General features: G+C 55.0%; 5 protein-coding genes across 5 annotated transcripts in view; 2 read left to right on the plus strand and 3 right to left on the minus strand.

Moving 5' to 3' along the window:
- Nucleotides 1-100: 100 nt before the first annotated feature.
- Nucleotides 101-2,436, minus strand: PTSG_01385 (uncharacterized protein). The gene is made up of 8 exons (XM_004997300.1): nucleotides 2,378-2,436; nucleotides 2,094-2,250; nucleotides 1,761-1,901; nucleotides 1,513-1,627; nucleotides 1,268-1,322; nucleotides 1,029-1,145; nucleotides 658-855; nucleotides 101-440 (listed from the first exon to the last, which is right to left on the minus strand). Exons 1-8 carry the CDS (start codon nucleotides 2,420-2,422, stop codon nucleotides 363-365), a joined length of 906 nt encoding a protein of 301 aa, XP_004997357.1. The 5' UTR covers nucleotides 2,423-2,436; the 3' UTR covers nucleotides 101-362.
- Nucleotides 2,433-5,157, plus strand: PTSG_01386 (uncharacterized protein). The gene is made up of 4 exons (XM_004997301.1): nucleotides 2,433-2,873; nucleotides 3,198-3,328; nucleotides 3,511-3,645; nucleotides 3,912-5,157. Exons 1-4 carry the CDS (start codon nucleotides 2,603-2,605, stop codon nucleotides 5,064-5,066), a joined length of 1,692 nt encoding a protein of 563 aa, XP_004997358.1. The 5' UTR covers nucleotides 2,433-2,602; the 3' UTR covers nucleotides 5,067-5,157.
- A 399-nt stretch (nucleotides 5,158-5,556) lies between these two features.
- PTSG_01387 (uncharacterized protein) lies at nucleotides 5,557-14,203 on the minus strand. The gene is made up of 24 exons (XM_004997302.1): nucleotides 14,074-14,203; nucleotides 13,584-13,870; nucleotides 13,245-13,287; nucleotides 12,971-13,098; nucleotides 12,717-12,788; nucleotides 12,351-12,418; nucleotides 12,137-12,186; nucleotides 11,825-11,955; nucleotides 11,016-11,525; nucleotides 10,601-10,703; nucleotides 10,197-10,367; nucleotides 9,857-9,901; nucleotides 9,416-9,711; nucleotides 9,191-9,223; nucleotides 8,930-9,016; nucleotides 8,685-8,746; nucleotides 8,203-8,366; nucleotides 7,603-7,907; nucleotides 7,226-7,310; nucleotides 6,962-7,050; nucleotides 6,741-6,819; nucleotides 6,483-6,545; nucleotides 6,137-6,197; nucleotides 5,557-5,903 (listed from the first exon to the last, which is right to left on the minus strand). Exons 1-24 carry the CDS (start codon nucleotides 14,149-14,151, stop codon nucleotides 5,584-5,586), a joined length of 3,330 nt encoding a protein of 1,109 aa, XP_004997359.1. The 5' UTR covers nucleotides 14,152-14,203; the 3' UTR covers nucleotides 5,557-5,583.
- Nucleotides 14,204-14,303: 100 nt separating this feature from the next.
- Nucleotides 14,304-16,956, plus strand: PTSG_01388 (uncharacterized protein; the record flags this gene model as incomplete). Its single annotated transcript, XM_004997303.1, has 1 exon — nucleotides 14,304-16,956. The coding sequence occupies one exon, from the start codon at nucleotides 14,304-14,306 to the stop codon at nucleotides 16,512-16,514; it is 2,211 nt and encodes a 736-aa protein (XP_004997360.1). The 3' UTR covers nucleotides 16,515-16,956.
- Nucleotides 16,903-19,843, minus strand: part of PTSG_01389 (cytochrome c1) — a 3,450-nt gene continuing 509 nt past the window's right edge. Inside the window, exons 2-9 of the mRNA XM_004997304.1 lie at nucleotides 19,613-19,702; nucleotides 19,360-19,428; nucleotides 19,047-19,141; nucleotides 18,792-18,903; nucleotides 18,366-18,605; nucleotides 18,001-18,094; nucleotides 17,712-17,812; nucleotides 16,903-17,446 (exon numbers count right to left, since the gene is read on the minus strand). Of these exons, the coding sequence (XP_004997361.1) occupies nucleotides 17,342-17,446; nucleotides 17,712-17,812; nucleotides 18,001-18,094; nucleotides 18,366-18,605; nucleotides 18,792-18,903; nucleotides 19,047-19,141; nucleotides 19,360-19,428; nucleotides 19,613-19,702 (906 nt within the window). The 3' untranslated portion in view covers nucleotides 16,903-17,341. The remainder of the gene's footprint in view (nucleotides 17,447-17,711; nucleotides 17,813-18,000; nucleotides 18,095-18,365; nucleotides 18,606-18,791; nucleotides 18,904-19,046; nucleotides 19,142-19,359; nucleotides 19,429-19,612; nucleotides 19,703-19,843) is intronic.

Here is a 19,843-nt window from a genome sequence, read left to right on the forward strand (position 1 = left end):
AACGACATCAACAATCACGCCGCCAGCGCAACTGCCAATTGAATTTCGTGTCCTGTCCCCAATTTCCACTTACCACTTATGGCCCACATTCGCGCGGCAGCACGCTTCTGTACAACTTTAATATTTGCACGACGTGTACAAACAAGGCTGTTGGGTTTTGGGTTTCTGTTGCACACTGGGAGAATGGACGTTGCGCAGTTTAATGTGCAGTCTCACACTTTGCTCTGAGTCTACAATGTACACACAAACCTCTAAAGTGATGATGCAACGAACAGCAACAATAACAAGCGCACACATGCACACAAACGAACTGTCGAGGGAGTGTGTGCGCGCGTGTGCGTGTGTGTGATGGCGATTGGTTATCAGAGCTTTTCGAAACGAACAGTGAAGCCACATTCCGAACATGTCTTGATGTACTCGTCGTTCTCCTCATCGTACACCTTGGGGGAGCGATGGCGTATGAGTTGCAGCACGTGTGTAAGCGGAAGGGTGACGGAATGTGGCAGTCTGACAGCGCCCATACACAAACACACACACACACACACACACACACGCCCATACACACACACACACACACACACACACACAAACACACACACACACACACACACACACACACACACACACACACACACACACACACACACCACAACGCACTTCTTCGTCCTTGGGAAAGCGGTGCTCGTGTGGCTTCTGGGACTTGAGCCACTCTGTGGCCATGGTTTGGTTCCGCATCTTCGTCATGCGTCGTTCGTGGCGCTTTTGCTTCTTCAAGCGCTGGTCCTCCTCCCGCCGCTCGTGCTCGTCCTCCAGCCCTTGCAGGCTCCCGTACCGCTTGAATGCAATCTCCTCCACCTGTGCAGCAGCACATGCCAAAGCCGCACAACCACACAATCACAGCCTGTTGTGTCCTCACACACATCGATTCACAGCCACAACTGACACACACACACACGCACACACACACACACACACGCACACACACACACACACACGCACACGCATTCATCCTTGTATGCACACAGCACCTGGCTTCGTAAGTAGAGCTTCATCTTGCTGTAGGATTTGCTGTTTGGGTTCTCACGCTCCACGCAGCGGAGGCCACCGTCAATCACAGTCAGCTCGCTCTCCCGTAGCAGGTAGTCCTGAACAGTTGTGCCAATGGGCAGCACAAGTGAGCCAGATGTACATCAATGGATGGATACAGCTGCAAGCATGGGAAGCAGTGCTTTGTCCCTCGCAAGAGACATCCCCACACAAACAACACCTGTTTGGCCGTTGTTTTCGTCACCAGCCCGTACTTTCCATGCCTGTGCTTTTCTCTGCATGGTGGTTGAATGCAAACGCACCTCATTCGTGAGCCGATTGTTCCACTTCACACACACACACACACACACACACACACAAGCACACACACACACACACACACACACACACACACACACAAGCACACACACACACACACACACACACACACACACACACACACAAGCACAGAAGTCGTGCACTGACCTGCACACATTACAGACTTGAACGCCAAAGTTCTTCTGCAGAAATGAGGTTGTAAACTCTTCGCCACACTCTTTACACAGTGGAGCATTTGGATACGCAGGCAGATATTCCGGACCTGTGTGTGTGTGTGTGTGTGTGTGTGTGTGGATGACCCTATGAGCGCCATCACCTACCCTTCCCCACACTGGCACACGGAAAACAGAAGCACAGACAACAGCAAAGAGGCAAAGCGTGAAGGTGATACACACCTGGCTCCGCGACAACTCGCTTGGACTTTTTGGTTGGCTGCTGTTCACCCGCCCCAGATGTGTGTGGCTCGTCCTCTATCAAGAACCCGGCATGGGTATCGCGAAAGTAGCCCACGGACTTGGGCTTTGGTGCGCTGGCACCTGCATGCAACCCGAGCAAGCAAGCAAGCAAGCATCACAACGTGGCACGTCAGAAAGTCTTTGACGACAATTAAATCCCGCTCACACACAATCAAGCATGTTCAGCACTGTATGCGCATGCACACACACACAGACGCACAAGCGTGCACGCATACACACACACACGCACGCACGCACGCGCACACACGGCACCTTCTGGTTCTGAGCCATAGAGAGATGTAATGGCAGGAGTGGCAGCCGTGATTGCACTTGCTGTATGCTGTTGCTGTTGTTGTTGTTGCTGTTGTTGCTGCTGTTGTTGTTGCTGCTGTTGTTGTTGTTGTTGGCGCGCTTCCTTGCGCCGCTTGGCCTGTCACCCACAAGCAGCAGAAGTGCGCATGTATGTTATTGCATGTAGTCAGTCCGACTCGGAGCCGAGGTATACACGTGCAGCCGCAAACACACACACACACACACACACACACACATACATACACCTCTGCTGCCTTGGCTTGGATGCGCTGTCGTGTTGTGTCATCCATTGCCGCTTTGGCTGAAATCTATGTAAATCACCCAAAACTCCTCCCAACTTCGTTGACCCAGAAGCAAATGAAGACACAAGCAAGCAAAGCAGAGTGGAATGCCTCACAATCTGAACACCCGAAGTGAACACCTGCTCACCTGAACAGCTCCCACTCATTCACATCACCCATGGCGGCAGCATGGCGGTGTCGGGGACTGTGATTGGGGCAGCTGCGACCACCGTGGGCTCTGTTCTGCTGCTAAATGTGGCTGGGATCCTGACAGCTCGCTTCCCTCGCCACCGCTCGGGAAAAGTCGGGCCTTCAGGGATCGTTCCTGATCGAGCTCTTGCTCCACTCTCGTCCCTGGTCACGAACGTCTTCCTTCCGTGCCTCATCTTTAGTAGCTTGGGAGCAACCCTTAGACAGGACGTCCTCAAGGACTCGTGGCCATCAGCAGTCTTTGCACCAGGTCAGTTAGCAGCAACCATGACATTCGGGGGGCTATTACGACGAGAGAAATTACCTCACTCAACGGCAAACATGCTGCTTGGATCATGTTCACACTGCGCACACTCGCACATTTGCACACACACACACACATTTATGCGCTTGCAACACATACACTTGCACATTTGCACACATACACTTGCACATTTGCACGCTTGCACATTTGCACACACACACACACACAAACACACACACACACACACAAACACACACACACACACACCACGCATGCTTGCTCACACACTTACACACATACACAAACACACTTGCACACACCCTCTGCCAGTCAACATGGGAATCGCGGCGCTTGTGTCGTGGTTGGTGGCCATACCTTTTGTGCCACGCAAGTTCCGCACAGAGTTTGTGCTGGCCAGCTCAGTTCCAAATGTCGGACCAATGCCGCTCGTCATGATGGAGGTATGCAAGGGAACCCACTTCCACCATGCACCACTCACAGCCATGCCATGACCCCATGCTACATACACAAAAGAGCTGTGACAGTTGAGATCCTGCTGTTGCGCATGCCCTATTTCTTTCACGTGGCAGCTTTTGAGTGTTTTAACTTCCTCATACGCGCTCGTGCTGATGGTGTGTTGAAGGTGCTGTGTGACCAAGAGCAACTGGCTTCTGAGACAGACTGTTTTGACAGAAGCGTCACCTTCATCTTTGTGCATGTGTTTGGCTGGTCGCTGGCCTTTTGGACGATTGGCCTTGCCCTTGTCAAGTCGATGAAGGTTTGTTTGCTTGTGTGTGTGTGTGTGTGTGTGTGTGTGTGTGTGTGTGTGTGTGTGTGTGTGTGTGTGTGTGTGTGTGTGTGTGTGTGTGTGTGTGTGTGTGTGTGTGTAGAGGGGGGGGTTATCTGTTGATGCGAGTGGATACCGTTGCACCACGTCACATCACAGACTACATCACAGACTACATCACATTGCCATGTTGTTCGTATCTGCTGGCCCTCACCAGCGAGTGGCCTGCTCACCTGCTTGCGCGTTTACACAACTAGGGTGATCATGGACAACAGCAGCATGAACCAAAGAGGTCACTTGGCTGCGCAGTGGCACGAGGGCTCGCCAGCCCGGCCATCCTCGCCACCATACTGGGCGCCGTTGTTGGCCTCATACAGCCCCTGCGCCGAGCGTTCTTCAGTGACCATGCCCCGTTGCGCTTCATTGCCTCCGCTGCCAGCAACTACGGAACAAGCGTTGTCGGCCTGGCCATCTATGTCATGGCAGCGACGCTGGGAAAATCCCTCACATCGCTCAACCCGCGCGCTTGGATCGCCAGAAAACGCGCGCAAGATACGCACGCCTCCAAGCAGCATCCATGCCTTGACGGGTCGCAATTGCAGGATGTACATGGGAATCGTACACAGCACCGGCAACAAGACAGTGGTGCGGGCAGCAGCAGCGGAAGCACCAATGAAACCCATTCTTCTTCTTCTTCAGGCGCCTTGGAGATGCAGCCACAACTACAACTACAGCAACAACAACAACTACTACTACTACAACAACAACTACAACAACAACAACAACAACAACGCGATGAGGGTGGCGACAGCTCTGAAAGCCTCGAAGAATGGCTGCGAGCAAGCGAAGGTAACAACGCAGAAGCAGCAACTGTTCAAGAGAGCACGTTACATCAGATGGATAGTCCAGACAGTGCCGCCACCACCACCGCCGTGATTGTGGAAATGACGCAATCCGAAGACATACACGCCAACATGAGTGAGCGCAGCAGCGTCGAGGACATTGAGAGAGGTGCCTTTGAGAGCGATGACGGCAGAGGAGTGGCACACGGACACAATAGTAGCAAGAATGAGCATGGCGCCGATGCTGCCGTGGATGATGAAGGGTGGAGTGCAACGGTGATTGTGCTGTTTATTTTCGTGTCCATGTGTGTCGTGCCTGTGCTGCGATTTGGGCTGCTGCTACTTGTGGGCGACCTGGTGTTTGTTGGGCCAGACTCCGCCCTCGTTCAGCTCGTCGTGGCGCTGCAGAGCGTAACACCAGCCGCCACGCTTGTCGTCGTCGTGTGCCAGCGCGAAGGGAAGCAGGCTGCTGCCAAGCGCATATCCCGGGGCGTTGTCGGACAGTACGCGTTCTCCATCGTCACCCTGCTGGTGGCCACCGTGATAGCCGTGGACTCGTTCTACTCCTGACTGGCTCTCTTGTGCGTTTTGATGAATGACTTGCTTCTGTAGCTCGGAGGAATGTGGTGTGTAACAACAAATCTTCAGCCATCATGCTCAGCTGTGTTTCAACTGCTGCGTTTATGTGAAAAGGAATCAGTAAACGAAGCTTGCATATTATGCACCATGACTTTGTGAGGTGAGGTGAGGCGGGTTGACCGATGCCAGCACCATTCAACACGCAAAACAAATGTGTGCCACTCGAGGCGGAAGCACTACAACTCCAAGCCAAGGCGACAAATTCAAGGGAAACACTGAACATAAGCATACAGGAAGACGCAACCCAAATGTACAAGCGTGGGGCTTGGCGGTAGTGTGCCAACAGAGTGTGGCAAGTGATGTGACGCGACTGGGGCTTGTGTGCCGTGCCACTGCGTGTTACATTCACCTTCACACATAATGTAACCATGTCCTGATGAAGGACAAGTCGTGCATCAACGTATCCCATCCCATCCCATCCCATCCCATCCCATCCCATCCCATCCCATCAAACGACGTCGTGGAAGAGAGCGTGCAGGTCGTCGAGTGCCGTTCTGTACTCTGCAGAGTCCGGCACTTTCGCGCTTTGCGCCATGAGCTTGAGCAGCGTGCGGTACTCTGATTCGGAATAGGGGGGCACCTTTGCCACGGCAATGGCCTGCAACACCTCCTTGGGCTGCGCATAGAGAAGCTCGTAGTACTGCATGGCGCGGTCGAGGGCGGCGGCACGTGTCTTGCGCACGCTCGTCAGCGTCTGCTGGATGGCAAAGATGTTTCTGCACATGCGCCGGATGCCGTGCTCGTTGATACGTCGAATGTACCTCATGCCTGCGCACATGGACGGGCGCACGTTTGGTTGGCAAGGCAGAAAGAAACACCAGCAACACACAGTCATTGGACAGCAAGGCCGTGTAGTCAGGCACATGGGTCAGTCCATGTTGCAGCGAGGAAACAGCAAACAGGAGGGCACAAACGTGAGTGCTCAAATGCAAATGAACGAACGCAAGTGAACACAAGGAGTAAGGAACTGAACAAAGCAGAATCCATGGGCCGCATCTCACCTTTGATAAACACATCCGCCATGAATGCATCCAAGGCTTCAAGCAGGAACGCTCGTTTGGACTATCCCGCGGCGCCAGTGCAAAACGATGAACGATAAGATCACACGCAAGGCACAATACGTGAGAGGCGTTGGAGAAGGGGGGGGGGTAGCAGGGCAAGTTCGGGCACGCCAATGGCAAGGGCATCATACAACTATCAACCAAAATTGAGATGGACGGCAACAACAGGGCGCCACGGCGCGCACAGATGCAGCAGCAGCCAGCAAGATGGAGGGACAGATGTTCGTACACAGACAACTGGAGCAACATATTGTCATGCGGAGGGTGAGCTAGGAGACACGCGCACCTTTCTCAGCACTGCCGCCATGGCTTCATCAAGCGCAAGAAAGCTTCGGTTGAAGTGGACAATCTGAGAAACAGTGAACAGAACACACATGCAGTGAGCACAACCATCAGCACCAAGCAGCAATGGACACGTGTGCACATGGATGTCCCTCCACAGCTTGCAGTCTCAGGCAGTGTGTGTGCGTGCGCCTGTGCGGTGTGTGCGTGTGCGTTTCTGTGTGTGTGTGTGTGTGGTGTGCACATGGGTGCATTGAGATACCTGTGGGTCTGTCTCGACTGCTTCCAGGTCACAGTAGTAGTTGCCAAGGCGGAGCGTGGGGAGCAGATGTAACAAACACCTGAGCCACGAGACCACGATGGATGTGCGCACAATAGGATGAGTTGAGACATTGCTGAGAAACGTGTTCTGATATGTAACAACAAGAAGGCACAGCGTGCGCGCATATGCAAAGCAAAATGACAGTGTCAGGATGAGCTTGCCTGCAGCGGATTTCGAGTCGAAGAAAGAGGAGACAGCGCTGTGACAGTCCAACAAAGGACTGGGCGAGCCGCTGGATGCCGTGGATCACCTGCGACAACACACACACACACACACACACACACGCAATACCGCAACCAAGGCAACTTGCAGTGAGGTCATGACTTGTTCAGAGCGCAGGCAAACGAATGTAGGTAGCAGTGACAGTGCGCCAAGACAAAGCAAAGAGTTTGGGACATGTCAGCAACGATAGAGCACACGCGTACCTGCGCAGACATGAGGTTTCGAATGACGCTGCAGGCGTAATCTGCATCCATCTCCACGATTGGGTGGTTGCCGTTCTTCCACAGCCTGACAAAAGTGCGAAGGACAATACAGGCACGCGAAAGCGGAGGTACATCTCAAAATAAGCTTGGCAAAGTAAACCTGCGTGCATACACAACTCACGCACAAGTGTACACACACACAAACACACACACACATACACTCGAACACACACACATACTCGAACACACACACACACTCGAACACACACACACACACTCGAACACTCACACACACACACACACACTCGAACACACACACACTCGAACACACACACGCACGCAGAGCACGAACACACGAACACACGCAGAGCACTAACTTTCTCAAGTTGGCTGGGTTGACAAGCAACGTGCGAGTGAGATCGGAGACTTGGAGCCCGAGCCACTCCATGCTCTCGCACATGTGCGCGAGGGATTTGAGGGAGGCAACTTCCGGCACAACGTCTGCCTTGTCAATCATGCTGTCGCCGAGGAACGACATGAGAATATCGCCGTCACGTGGGGCCATGCCCCGCAGGTCTGCGGGTGTGATGATGTCAAACTCATCGCGGTCCTCCTCGTCAAACGCATCCAGAGGCGACGGACTAGTTGGCGTTGCGCCATGCTCAAACACGCTCCCAGACCGCTGCTTGTACAAGGGAATAGAGGGCACAAGGTGGATATGGGTGAGAGAGAAGGGGGAGGGGCAGAGGCGTGAATGCATGCTGCGCACGCCGCGAGCGCGGCATGCAAGCGCAACGCCGGCACCAGGTAGACAGGAAGACCAAAACAAGGAAGGCAACCGTACAAGGGACTAAACAGGCAGACAGACAGACAGACAGACAGACAGACAGACAGACAGACAGACAGACAGACACACACACACACACACACACACATACAGGCGCGCGCGCGCGCTCGCAAACAAGTGGGCAACCCACGTCTGTTGGCGAGTCAGCGGTGCGAGGCGTGGAAGGGTCGATCGAATCAACGTGTGCAGAATGCTGCGTCGCTGCACGAAACCCAGGCGTTGTGCGCATGTAATCCAACAGCTCCTTGTGCTTGAGCCAGTGGACGGCAAGCGACGATTCACCGCGCCGCAGTCCTGAGTACCACGGAGCGGTGAGAGGAAAGATGGCGTCATCATGATCAGTGGACGAGTGGGCAGTGGTGGAGGACAACGTGGAAGATGGATGGAGGCGAAGAGGGGTTTCAGCAACGCAAGCACACAGATACACACAACGCAAAAGCGCACACACAAAACGGTTCACGCACACAAAGAAGCACACGTGCAAACACACACACACACACACACACACACACACACACACACACACACACACACACACACACACACACACACACACAGGACCATGCACACAGGCAGATACAACGCCACACGAGCACAGATGAGAGTACGCACGTGATTCTGGCGTCTTTGCCTTTGTGAGAAAGTGAAAGCGCAGGCGGCAAAAGTCAAAGTACCTGCCGTTGTGTGGGCATTACACAGTTGTGAAGCAGCACAGACAGGATAAAAACGTGAGCATGCAAGATTCAGGCTGTGTGAGGTCACGCGCGGGACACAAGGACTCGTATCACGTATCACGGCACGTCAACACACGCGTGATCACAACCACATCGACACATCGAAGGAGTTGAACACCTCACCGCCCAAGCGCCTGTTCCATGATGACGATGATGTCGGTTGCGTAATGCGGCAGGTCGTGCAGAACAGCGCACAGCGCTCCAACAATCCTGTAACAAGGGGGAGAGGGAGAAGAGCGGGGCAGCGTGTCGCATGTGTGTGTGTGTGAATGAGTGGCGGTGGACATGTCTGCGTTCTGTGTTTCGTTTTCTCTCGTGTGCACACAAACAAAGAAACAACATGCATCACAAAAACAAACACGTTAACACACACAAAATACTTACTGCCAGACTTCCCAGGCACTCGAAGTGACGACCCTGAACAAGGCGGAGCAATCGCACACAAAGCACAGACCGTTCAAAGGTGAAGGGGGCGCGGTGGTGCAAAGAAAGGCACAGCTCCAATCACGCTAACGCAGCTCCCCAAACATAAACACAGAGGAAAGCACACGAGCCCACAACGGTTACACGACCGATGGGCCAAACTCGGGCAGCCTGCTGTTCCCTCACCTTGAAGGAGAGACCTCGTGTAAAGAGTCTGTGGCGAGCGACACGCCTTCGCCAAGCCGCTTCACATGCGCACGCACGTGCTCTTGCAGGTATGCAAGATAGCGCTGCTTGACGTACTCTGCCATGAGCAGCCGCAGCCCGGCCGAGTGCGGGGCGCGACCGAGCCAGCGCTCAAGCTCCTCCGTGAAGAGAACAACCGGTTTGTACACGCCGAGGATGTTGTTGATGACGGGCGAGCACAGGTGCAGCTTCTTCGTGCTCTCGTTGCGTGTGTATGCATCGCTATCCTCCACGCCCTGCACCGTCGTCACAGCACACCACGTGGCATGGCGTGATGAGGCATCGGATAAGCCAAACAAGTATTTGTGTGTGTGTGTGTGTATGTGTGTGTGTGTGTTCTTTGGTTGATTGATTGCTTGTTTTGTTGTGTGGTAGACGTACAAAGCTTGCAGAGTCGCTGGAAAGCTGTTGCTCCATGCGGGCAATCTGCAGGTGGTGCGAGGAGCAATGTGGAGGGGAGCAGGCGTGTAAATGAGTGGTTGAGGAGGAGAGGAGCAGGGGCCGAGGGAGAATCGGCGACACGCACATACACACTCGCACTCACACACTCACACACTCACACACAGGCACACACATACACACTCGCACACACAAAGGCACACACAGCCACACGCACACACGCACATACACACTCGCACTCACACACACACACACAGGCACACACATACAGACTCGCACACACACACAGAGCCACGCGTGGACAACTTCAGGGCCAACGCACAGTTGACGAGATTGCGTGGTCTGAGTTTGCAAAGGAGAATGTGAGGGCATCCTTTGCAAGCAGCTTCTCCCGCTCCTTCTTCGATCCAAATCGGGCGAGCACATCCTCCAGCTGGAACGCCGTGCTGCCGGCCTGTGTTGAGATAACCGCTTCACGCGGCGGCGACGTCCCCTGCCGTGCCGTGTTGTGTTGTGCGTGTGTGTGTGTGTGTGTGTGTGTGTGTGTGTGTGTGTGTGTGTGTGTGTGTGTTGGGTGCATGGTAGAGGATGCATGCACGTGTTGTGAGCGTGGAATTGGATGCATGCGGTGGTACGACAACAGCTTCGTTCCATAACAATAGCTTCACATGACAGCAACGTTGCTACAACAACAAACTTGGCCGGACAAAAACAGCATACCAGCACCTTGATGACATGGTCGAGAATGGCGTCTGTGGACTCATCGCCAATGTCGAGGTAGCGGGCAAGCAGCCGCGTCAGCTCAACTTGGAAGCCCGTCCACAGGTCCCTATGTGGTCGCAGGCAACACGATGGTGAGCAATGGGCTGTGGGAGCAGAGACAAGCTGAAAGGCCACCACACAAAAACGACATACAAAGGAACACCCAGGCACAGAAGAACGACTAAGACGCCGTCGCTTTCACCTCATCAACGACAGCACCTGCACCTGCACCTGCACACACACACACACACACACACACACACACTCTCTCTCTCTCTCTCTCTCTCTCTCTCTCTCTCTCTCTCTCTCTCTCTCTCTCTCTCTCTCTCTCTCTCTCTCTTTCGCACACACACACACACACGCAACGTGTTGCTTGTACCCTTCATCGAGCGGCTTTTCGGTAAAGGAGAGGTGTCCGTTTGTGGTGTCACCGCCAGCAGCGCGAGGACCGGACGACAGTTCCGCTTCGGGCACACGCGTGTATTCAGCAGAGCCGTGTGACTGTGCATCATCATCACCGCTGCTGCCCATGCCACCATCAGTGCCACCGTGCTGCTGGTGCTGCTGGTGATGGTGGCGATCATTGTGGTTGTTGTGATCGTGGGCGCCAAAGGGCGGGATGGGAAACTGTGTCCCGTCCTCCGTGGCAATGGACCCCGCAGCCGCCTGCGCGTTGGCAATACGGAGAACACACAGATGTGCCGTCAGCACCCGCCGCAGGTTGACGAAGATGTGACGGCTCGCGTGGAAGAGGATGTATGGCGCCATGAGCGCTTCTTGGTCCTTGGCGTCATCAAGGGCCATGGACGGCACAAACGCCGACGCCACGTCGCTGCTGGTCGTCGAGCTTTCCGTCAACCGCAGCACACTCGACGTCACCGCAGCGTCCCTGATGCCACAAAGACGGGCGTGGGGTATGCATGATGTTGCATTTGTGGTTGTGAGTGGTTGAATGATGGGGTAATGAAAACGAAAGGGCAGAGGAGGGACAATGGTGTCTGCGACGGCTGTTCACACAGCGCTCAAGGAAGCACGCACGCACACACGCACGCACACACGCACGCACGCACGCACGCACGCACGCACCCACCCACACACACACACACACACACACACACACACACACACACACACACACACGCACGCACGCACGCACACACACACACACACACACACAAACACACACACCGTGGGAGGGAAGGCACGACGTGTGTTCTGCAGTGTGCGATGCTCTTTTCAATCAGGAGCGTGAGTTCGCCAGAGAGATTTCGGCGCGCCGTCACGCCGGCCTCCCGTGTTGCATGCAGAATGCCAAGCGCCTGCAAATGTGTATGAGTGGGGTGTTTAGTATGCGTGTGCATGTAGTGCGAGTATGTGTGTGCGAGTATGTGTGTATGTGTAAGCATGTAGTGCATGTACGAGTGGTGTGTTTAGTGTGTGTATGTGTGTGCATGTGCGTGTGTGTGTGCATGTGCGTATGTGGTAGCATAATGCAGGCACCTGCAGGAGGAAGGAGAGGTAGCGGGCGGGGTGATCGCACGGGTCCGCGTCTGTCGTGCAACGGCAACGACTCCAGCATGAGCAGGGAGGGAATGAAAGGGACAATGAGACAAAGCAAAACAGACGCAGACAGACACACAAGACACAGAGCAACATCAATTCAACAGCGTGCGTGATGGTGGCATGAACAGTGAAACGGCAATGCAAGGCCCACCTTCCAGTTCAACTGCCAGCGCAAAATCGCTGCCAACGCGGTCCACTTGTACATTGTCAAACTTCTCCCTGTAGTGTGCGAGTGAGTGAGTGAGTGAGTGAGTGAGTGAGTGAGTGAGTGAGTGAGTGAGTGAGTGAGTGAGTGAGTGAGTGAGTGAGTGAGTGAGTGAGTGAGTGAGTGAGTGAGTGAGTGAGTGAATGAGTGAGTGAGTGAGAGTGAGTGAATGAGTAAGAGTGTGAGAGGGTGCGTGAATGTGTGAGAGTGAGTGTGTATGTGTTTGCGTGTGTGAGTATGTGTGTGTTCAAATTACACTGCTTGGCTGAAAGCACAACAACACACAACAAGCGGTGCCTGGAAGCACTGCACCTGGTTGTTGCATCGCGCAGGAAGAGCTGATTCTCCAGCTCCTGCAGCAATCGCTCCCGCAGCTGCTCAGCCCTGCACACATGCACGCACACACATACACACACATCATGAGCACAGAGTGAGGCCACTTTGTTGAAACAAGCAGTCAGTAAACCTTAAGCGACAACATGCAGCAAGTAAGAAGCAGCATGCAGCGACAGCAGCGACAGCAGCAACAGCAATACAACAACAGTTGCGACAGCTGCACGGCTTACTTCTGTAACAGACTGTCCTTGAGGTGGTGCGTGGCTCGAATGGTCTTTAGCTCCTCAAGCCGCCTTCGCGTTGCCTCAATCAGGCCAGCCGCGTGCACAAAGTGCCGCGTGCTTATGTATGCATCAACCTGAGTGATGGGCGAGGAAGCAAAGTCCACAACAAAACAGATGTCGTCGCCACAATGGCGGGGAGAGAGAGGGGGGGGTGTATGAGTGCCTGTGTGCATCATAGGGCTCATTGTGCTCAAAGCACAGCAAGCAGCTTGTTTCTTACCTTGGCAGGCACGGTTTGGATTTCCTCAATTGTGTCATAGAGTCTGTCGCATCAGAGGCGTGCGTGCGTTGCAAGGAACACGCCATGGACGTGAGTGAGGTGAAAACAACACTTGCCAAGTGCCACCGACTGACGATGCACAAGGGCGCACAAAGGTACTCACACAAGGATCGCTCACAGACAGACACACAAAAGAAAGACATAAGCGTTGCACACACAAGCATGGTGCACGAATCGCACACACACACACAATCGTCGCATACACGAGCGTGACACACGGATCGCACACCAGACAGATCACACATCCAAAACATCGCACACAAGGCGACCACAACGTACTTGATGATTTCTTTGTGTTCGAGGCTGTCCAGGTACAGCTGCTTCACGTGTTCGCGATGGCAGTTGAGCAGCGACTTGCAGGCAGTGAGCGCGCTGCGGATGTGCGCTGCCTTGTGTTTTGCATTGTCCACGCTGGAGGAGAGCACCATGAACGACTGCAGGGCCCGGGCAAACGACTCGTGGTGCTTGTCCACCATCTCTGTGACCTGCGTGTTGTACTTGTTGAGCTGCGTCTCAATTTGCTGGCGCTTCTCCTGCCTTTCACCTGAACTGCCAGACTTGGACAACTGCAGCGAACACGAACAGGAAGCAGGGAGCAGGGGCAAAGAGCAAACTGGCGTGAGGTGTAGAGGTCACTGTGGGGGAGCACAGAGACTTGCCATACCACTCGTCACAACCAGCACCCAACGTTAACCTAGCTCATATATGCTCACATACGCTCACATACGCTCACTTGTCATCATCCCACCTGCCCCTGTGCCATGCTCACCTGGCTGATGACTTCTACCAGCATCATTGCCTCCTCATCGCTGCCTCCGCCGTTGCTTCCACCTCCTCGACTGCCCATGATGATGATGATGGTGGTGCTGTGTTCGTTGTTGTTGTTGGCTGGTTGGTGGTTACTGAAGTTTACCTGAAATTTTCCACAAATCCTCCACAACCAACCAAGCACACACAGAACAGATTAGCTAAGTAAGATTTGTCCAATTTTCGGCAACCATGCATCCTTTGCACCACGCTGGTTGTGGTCCTGCCGCGTGGGTGCGGTGGTGGCGGTGCAGCAGTGCTGGTCGGTTGCGCTGTGCAATCTCACCAGCAGTGACTGCGAGGCCAGGGTCAACCTCTTCAACTCCGAGCCAGGGTGGCAGGAATGGCACCACCAACGCCACAACCACGATCACCAACAACAGCGCCCATGACACGGAACCCTCGATTCTGCACCAGATTCGAGATGCTGCAGAACAACAGTGCGCAGTTGCCATGGACAGCGCGTACCAGCCGTTGCTCGGATGCAGTGACTATCCACCAGACATACTCCAGGAGGCCGATCGGATGTATTGCGCATTCAAGGCCAAGTGTGCTGATGCTGAAGCCGTGCACGCAGTACTTTCGCATCGTGAGCAGCAGCAGCAACAACAACAACAACAACAGCAGCAGCAGCAGCAACAACAACAACAGCAGCATCATCGAACCACCACCAAGAGTCGCGCGTACAACCACATCCCAAGGTTGCGCGAGTGCCTGATTTGGGCGCTTGCTCTCTCGGGAAGGCGGCACGAAGCGCTGACACAAGCGCGGTTGCTTGGCGTGAGAACGGGCAGCAAACCCACCGCCACGACCGCCAACAACGATGATAGCAACAACGACAACGTCGCTGCCTCAACTTCCCGCACTTCAGCTGCCAGCCACCGCATGTCCGTGGATGGATACAACGCGCTCGTGTTTGCAACTGCCCGCTTCGGCAAAGACCCAAGGTGGTGGGTTCGTTCAATGAGCGCCGTAGGCCTGAAGCCTGATGCAGACACGTCCATCGCGGTGCTGTGCCGCTTGGTGGCGTTCGGCCAAACAAAAGACCTGTGCAAGAGGCTGTCGCCCGTGCTGCTTGAACTCAGGGAGGCAGAAGCAGCAGCGCACACAGCGTTGGCAGCACCAACGGCGATCCCAGCTGTGCGGAAAGCCTCCTGCGTCGCGGACCACGTGGTGCCATTGCTGCACTGCTGCTATGACCTGCGCGACGCACAACAAGCACGGGCGATCGACACCTTGCTGCGCGTGCGGCTTGGACTCTCGCACACGTTTCTATCGGCACAGGCCACGCTTCGCGTTTTCGGCGTGTGTGGGCAGATTGCAGACGCAGAGCAGCTGATGCAGCACTTGCAGAGCACACCGGCATGGCACGACACGTTCAGCACGGCGCAGAAGCAGGCGTTGCATGAGGAGCGGCTGCGTGCCAAGTGCGTGATGGGCTTCCCTCTGGATGCCGAGCAGGACTTGGTGGCCGTGCTGTCAGAAGGCATTCCTGTCACGCAGCGCATGCTCCGGTTCATCGCTGCGGGCTACACGGCGTGCCGGGATGTGGATGGCGTCAAATCCGTGTTCCGGCGCGTGGCGCGCGACATGGACCGCGTGCCGGTCGAGGACGAGACAGTCAACCAGATGATGACGAGCTTTGCCGTGCTGCGCCAGCCGGACGACTGCGAGAACATCCTGCAGGCCATGACGGAGCACGGATTTGTGCCAACGCACGAGACATACGGCCTGTTGCTGGAGGCGCACGCGCGGGCGTGGGGCCCCAGTGCTGCTGAGGACAGGCTGGCACAGCTGCAGGAAGCTGTGGGGCTGCAGCCGCAGCTGCCCGAGTTCCACGCGCTCATGGTGGGGTATGCGCAGGCGCGTGACCCAGAGGGGTGCCGGGAGGTGTTTGACACGGCCGTGCGCGCTGGGCTGAAGCTGAATCACCGGACGCTGTGCACGCTGGCACGGACGTATGCGCTGGCGGGCGACTACGTGCAGGTGGAAACCATCCTGTACGAGACCATGCGTCAGCACAAGGTGCGCACGCGCCCGGCTGCGTTTCTACACCTGGTCAACGCCTACTTCAACGGCAACGAGCTCACGCGCATGGTGGACCTGGTGCTGAACCAGAGCATCAAGCACGCGCGACGCACGTACCAGCGATCTGTGAGCCTGCTCGCGCGCACGCAGCAGGTGGAGTGGCTGTGCGATGTGGTTGCACGCATGGTGGAGGAGATGTCCGTGGACAAGCAAGTTGTGAACATGTGCACGCGTGTCCTGTGCAACACCAACCTGGATGTTGCTGTGCGGCAGCGACTGCTGGATACCCTATGTACTGCCGGCGCTCGCTTCTCACGCGCACACATGCGCCGGCTCGCAACGGCTGGCGACCTCTCTTTGCCACAGCGCCCATGACGACAGAAACGAGCTTCTTTTTGTGGATCAAGTGAAGGAACGTAGGGGTAGGAGAGGAGCACAGGGTGTGTGCTTTGTGTGGGGGGGGGGCTGTGTGTGTGGGTGTGCATGTGTGTGTTGTGTTGTGTGTGTGTGGCAGTGTGTGTGTGGCAGTGTGTGTTTGACGTGCGTGCGTGTTTGCGTGATGTACTGTACATGTGATTGAGCAGGGATATGTGTTTGGTTAGATTGCGTGATTCGTGCCATGCATGGCGCACGCGGGGCCTGCTTGATGACACGATGATTGCGTGCATGCACGTGTTCGAAGTTTTGCCACCTGCTGTCAATGAAGAGCGGCTGGGCTGTTCGTTCTCTGCCGGTACTCGATTGTGCTTGCCTTCACTGGCCTCTCCGTAATGCTCGCTGTGTTGCAAAGCTATTCACTGTAAACGCATGAGGACAATGCCTCCCCGGAGCGTGGCGGCAGTTTTGTCTGTGTAATTGCCGTGGTTGTGTTTCAAGGACAAATCACACCGCAGCCCACATTGTGTCACACCACACCAAACACACAGCCAACAACAACAACGACAGTCACATCACAGAACATGCGTAGCTCTGGGCAAGTTAGCTGACACCACACCGATACACAAGCACACACATACGCACGACATCACTCATGTCAGCAAAACACGAAGCGTTCAAAGACGGAAAGCGCCTTCTACCCAATGTTAGTAGGGTGGGAAGAGCAATCAATCTCAATTGAGGGAGGAAGGAAAAACAAGGCTCTCAAATACACGTGGTGGCCAGGGCGGAGGGGAGGGGGAGGGCGAGGAGGGAGGTTGACGAGCTTAGTGGCGGGGCTTGTACGCAACAACGCGCGACTTGAGCGTCGACCACTTGTGGCGCTTGAAGTAGAACAGGCCAGCGGAAACCAAGCTAAGCAGAATCATGGCCTGTTGTTGATCGTGGACAGAGTAGTTGGGGCGACGCACCAAGCATCATGCATGTGAGTTGGATGGGCAGGCACACACACGCACGCACACACACGCACAAAATTGGGAGGGACAGCAAAAACAAAGGGGTTGTTGGGACACAGACGCAACATGGAAGGGCGACAAGACGGCTGTGGACAATCCAAATTGTCAGAACATCCAAGGCATGTGCCGAAAAGGCATAAAACAACACAGCACACGAGGTGTGTGTCGATGCGACGCCCACCTTCATGCCAAAGCGCTTGCGATCGTCGTGCTCGGGCTCAGCGCACCATGTGAGGAAGGTGACAACGTCCTTGGCCATCTGGCTCAGGGTTGCAGGGGTACCTGTTGGCAATCAAACGCAGACCAGACAATGACGCAGCGTCAGGGTTGTTGGGAACCGGCACAAACTACAAGGATGCGCGCGCACTTTACCGCTGCAACCAATCGCAACGGTACTTTACTACCACTGGCATAGTTTGTTCCGTCCACACACACACACACACACACACACACACAGAGCACAATCGCACCATCGTCGTATTCAATTTGGTCGTCGTAGAGAGGAGGAGCCATGGCAATGGCCTGGCCAGGGAAGTACGGGTTGTAGTACAGGCCCTCACGAATCTGGCGTCGTCAAGATGATGAGGCAAGGCGTACGAGGAACGCAAATGTCGCAGCAAGGTGAGTTTTGGAGGAGAGAAAATGGAGAGCGAGAAGGGCATGTGCAAAGCCAAGGGCAAGTGAGGCCAGCTAAAGAACCGATATTGCTGTACACACGCACACAAACACGCGCAAACACACAAAAACGCATACACACTCTCACAAATACACACATACATACACACATATACACATACACACGCACTCACGCACACGCATACACATGCCGGCGTACCTCCACGCCAGCCGGGGCATCGCAGTAGCCGGTGAGCAGAGAGAAGACATAGTCCTCGCGGCCGTGGCGGGCCTTGATGATCAGGCTGAGGTCTGGCGGGTAGGCACCGTTGTTGGCGGCACGCGCGGCCTCCTCGTTGGGGAACGGGCTGGGGAAGTAGTCGGCAAGCTTGCCGGGGCGCTTGAACATGTTACCGTTGTCATCAGGACCATCCTCAACCATGGTCTCACTGGCGAGTTCCTGTTGGCCAAACAAGTGAGGACATGGGGAAGGGGTGGCGAGACAAGCACAACAGCCGCAGTGGCGATATGAGAATGAGCACTGTGGCAAATTTGGGCACAGAAAACACACACACACACACACACACGAATACATGCACATGTGTGATTCCCACACGAATCGGCATAGGTAAGCAGATGTTCCGACCTTTGCCTCTGTCTCGTTGTAGCAGGCGCCGACAAGGTTGCGGTAAGCGATGCGCTCGAGAGAGTGGCACGCAGCGCAGACCTGCTGGTACACCTGGTGACCGCGGCGGATGCTGGTCATGCAAGACGGGAAAGGTGTGAGCAGTCGCAGCGCAATTCAAGCAATCCACCCACCCACCCACACAATACACATCCAACATCCACACACACCATACACACACACTTCGCACAACCACACGCACACATACAACCACACCTGGCGTGGTCGAATGAGTCGAGCATGCCGTTGTGTGACCAAGGGTACGCTGCTGGGTGCAGCTCCAAGTCCTCAGCGTTGACAGGACGCAGCTCCTATCAGTGAGACCAATGTGGCACAGACATGCAGGCGCCGACATGACAAGGTTGAGAGGCATGATCTGTGTGTGTGTGTGTGTGTGTGTGTGTGTGTGTGTGTGTGTGTGTGTGTGTGTGTGTGTGTGTGTGTGTGTGTGTGTGCGTGTGCGCGTGTGTGGTATTTTGTGTGTATGCGTTTTATTGGACGAGGGGTACGGTGCATGCACATCGCTTACCTCCATGGCAAGGGCAGCGCCGCAGCCGACGGTGAGAATGGCGGCAGAACCAGCAATGCGCTTCCACCGCTGTTGTCATGTGTGGGCATGCACGGTTGACACAGTGTGCATGTGTGAGTTGAACGTTGCGCGCGCGCGCGCGTGTGTGTGTGTGTGTGAATGCGCAGTTGTAGGGGTTGTGCAAGTAGGCTCAAGTGTGAACTGTTGGTGGTGCTTGAGCGTGTCGCTGTCGCATCATGAATGGGCATCTCACCGGAATCTCTGCTGCGGGGGCAGCGGAGGAAGAGGCGGAGCGGATGCTGCGCACAAGCGCAGAGATACGGGGAACGCTTCGCATCGTGGCCTACACAGGCGCACACACATACATACATACATACATACATACATACATACATACACATACATACACACACACACATACACGCGAACACACACATACACACACACACATACAGATACACGCACGCGTAGAGATGCACACAAC

Source organism: Salpingoeca rosetta, assembly GCF_000188695.1.
Source record: "Salpingoeca rosetta unplaced genomic scaffold supercont1.4, whole genome shotgun sequence".
Lineage (NCBI taxonomy): Eukaryota > Choanoflagellata > Craspedida > Salpingoecidae > Salpingoeca > Salpingoeca rosetta.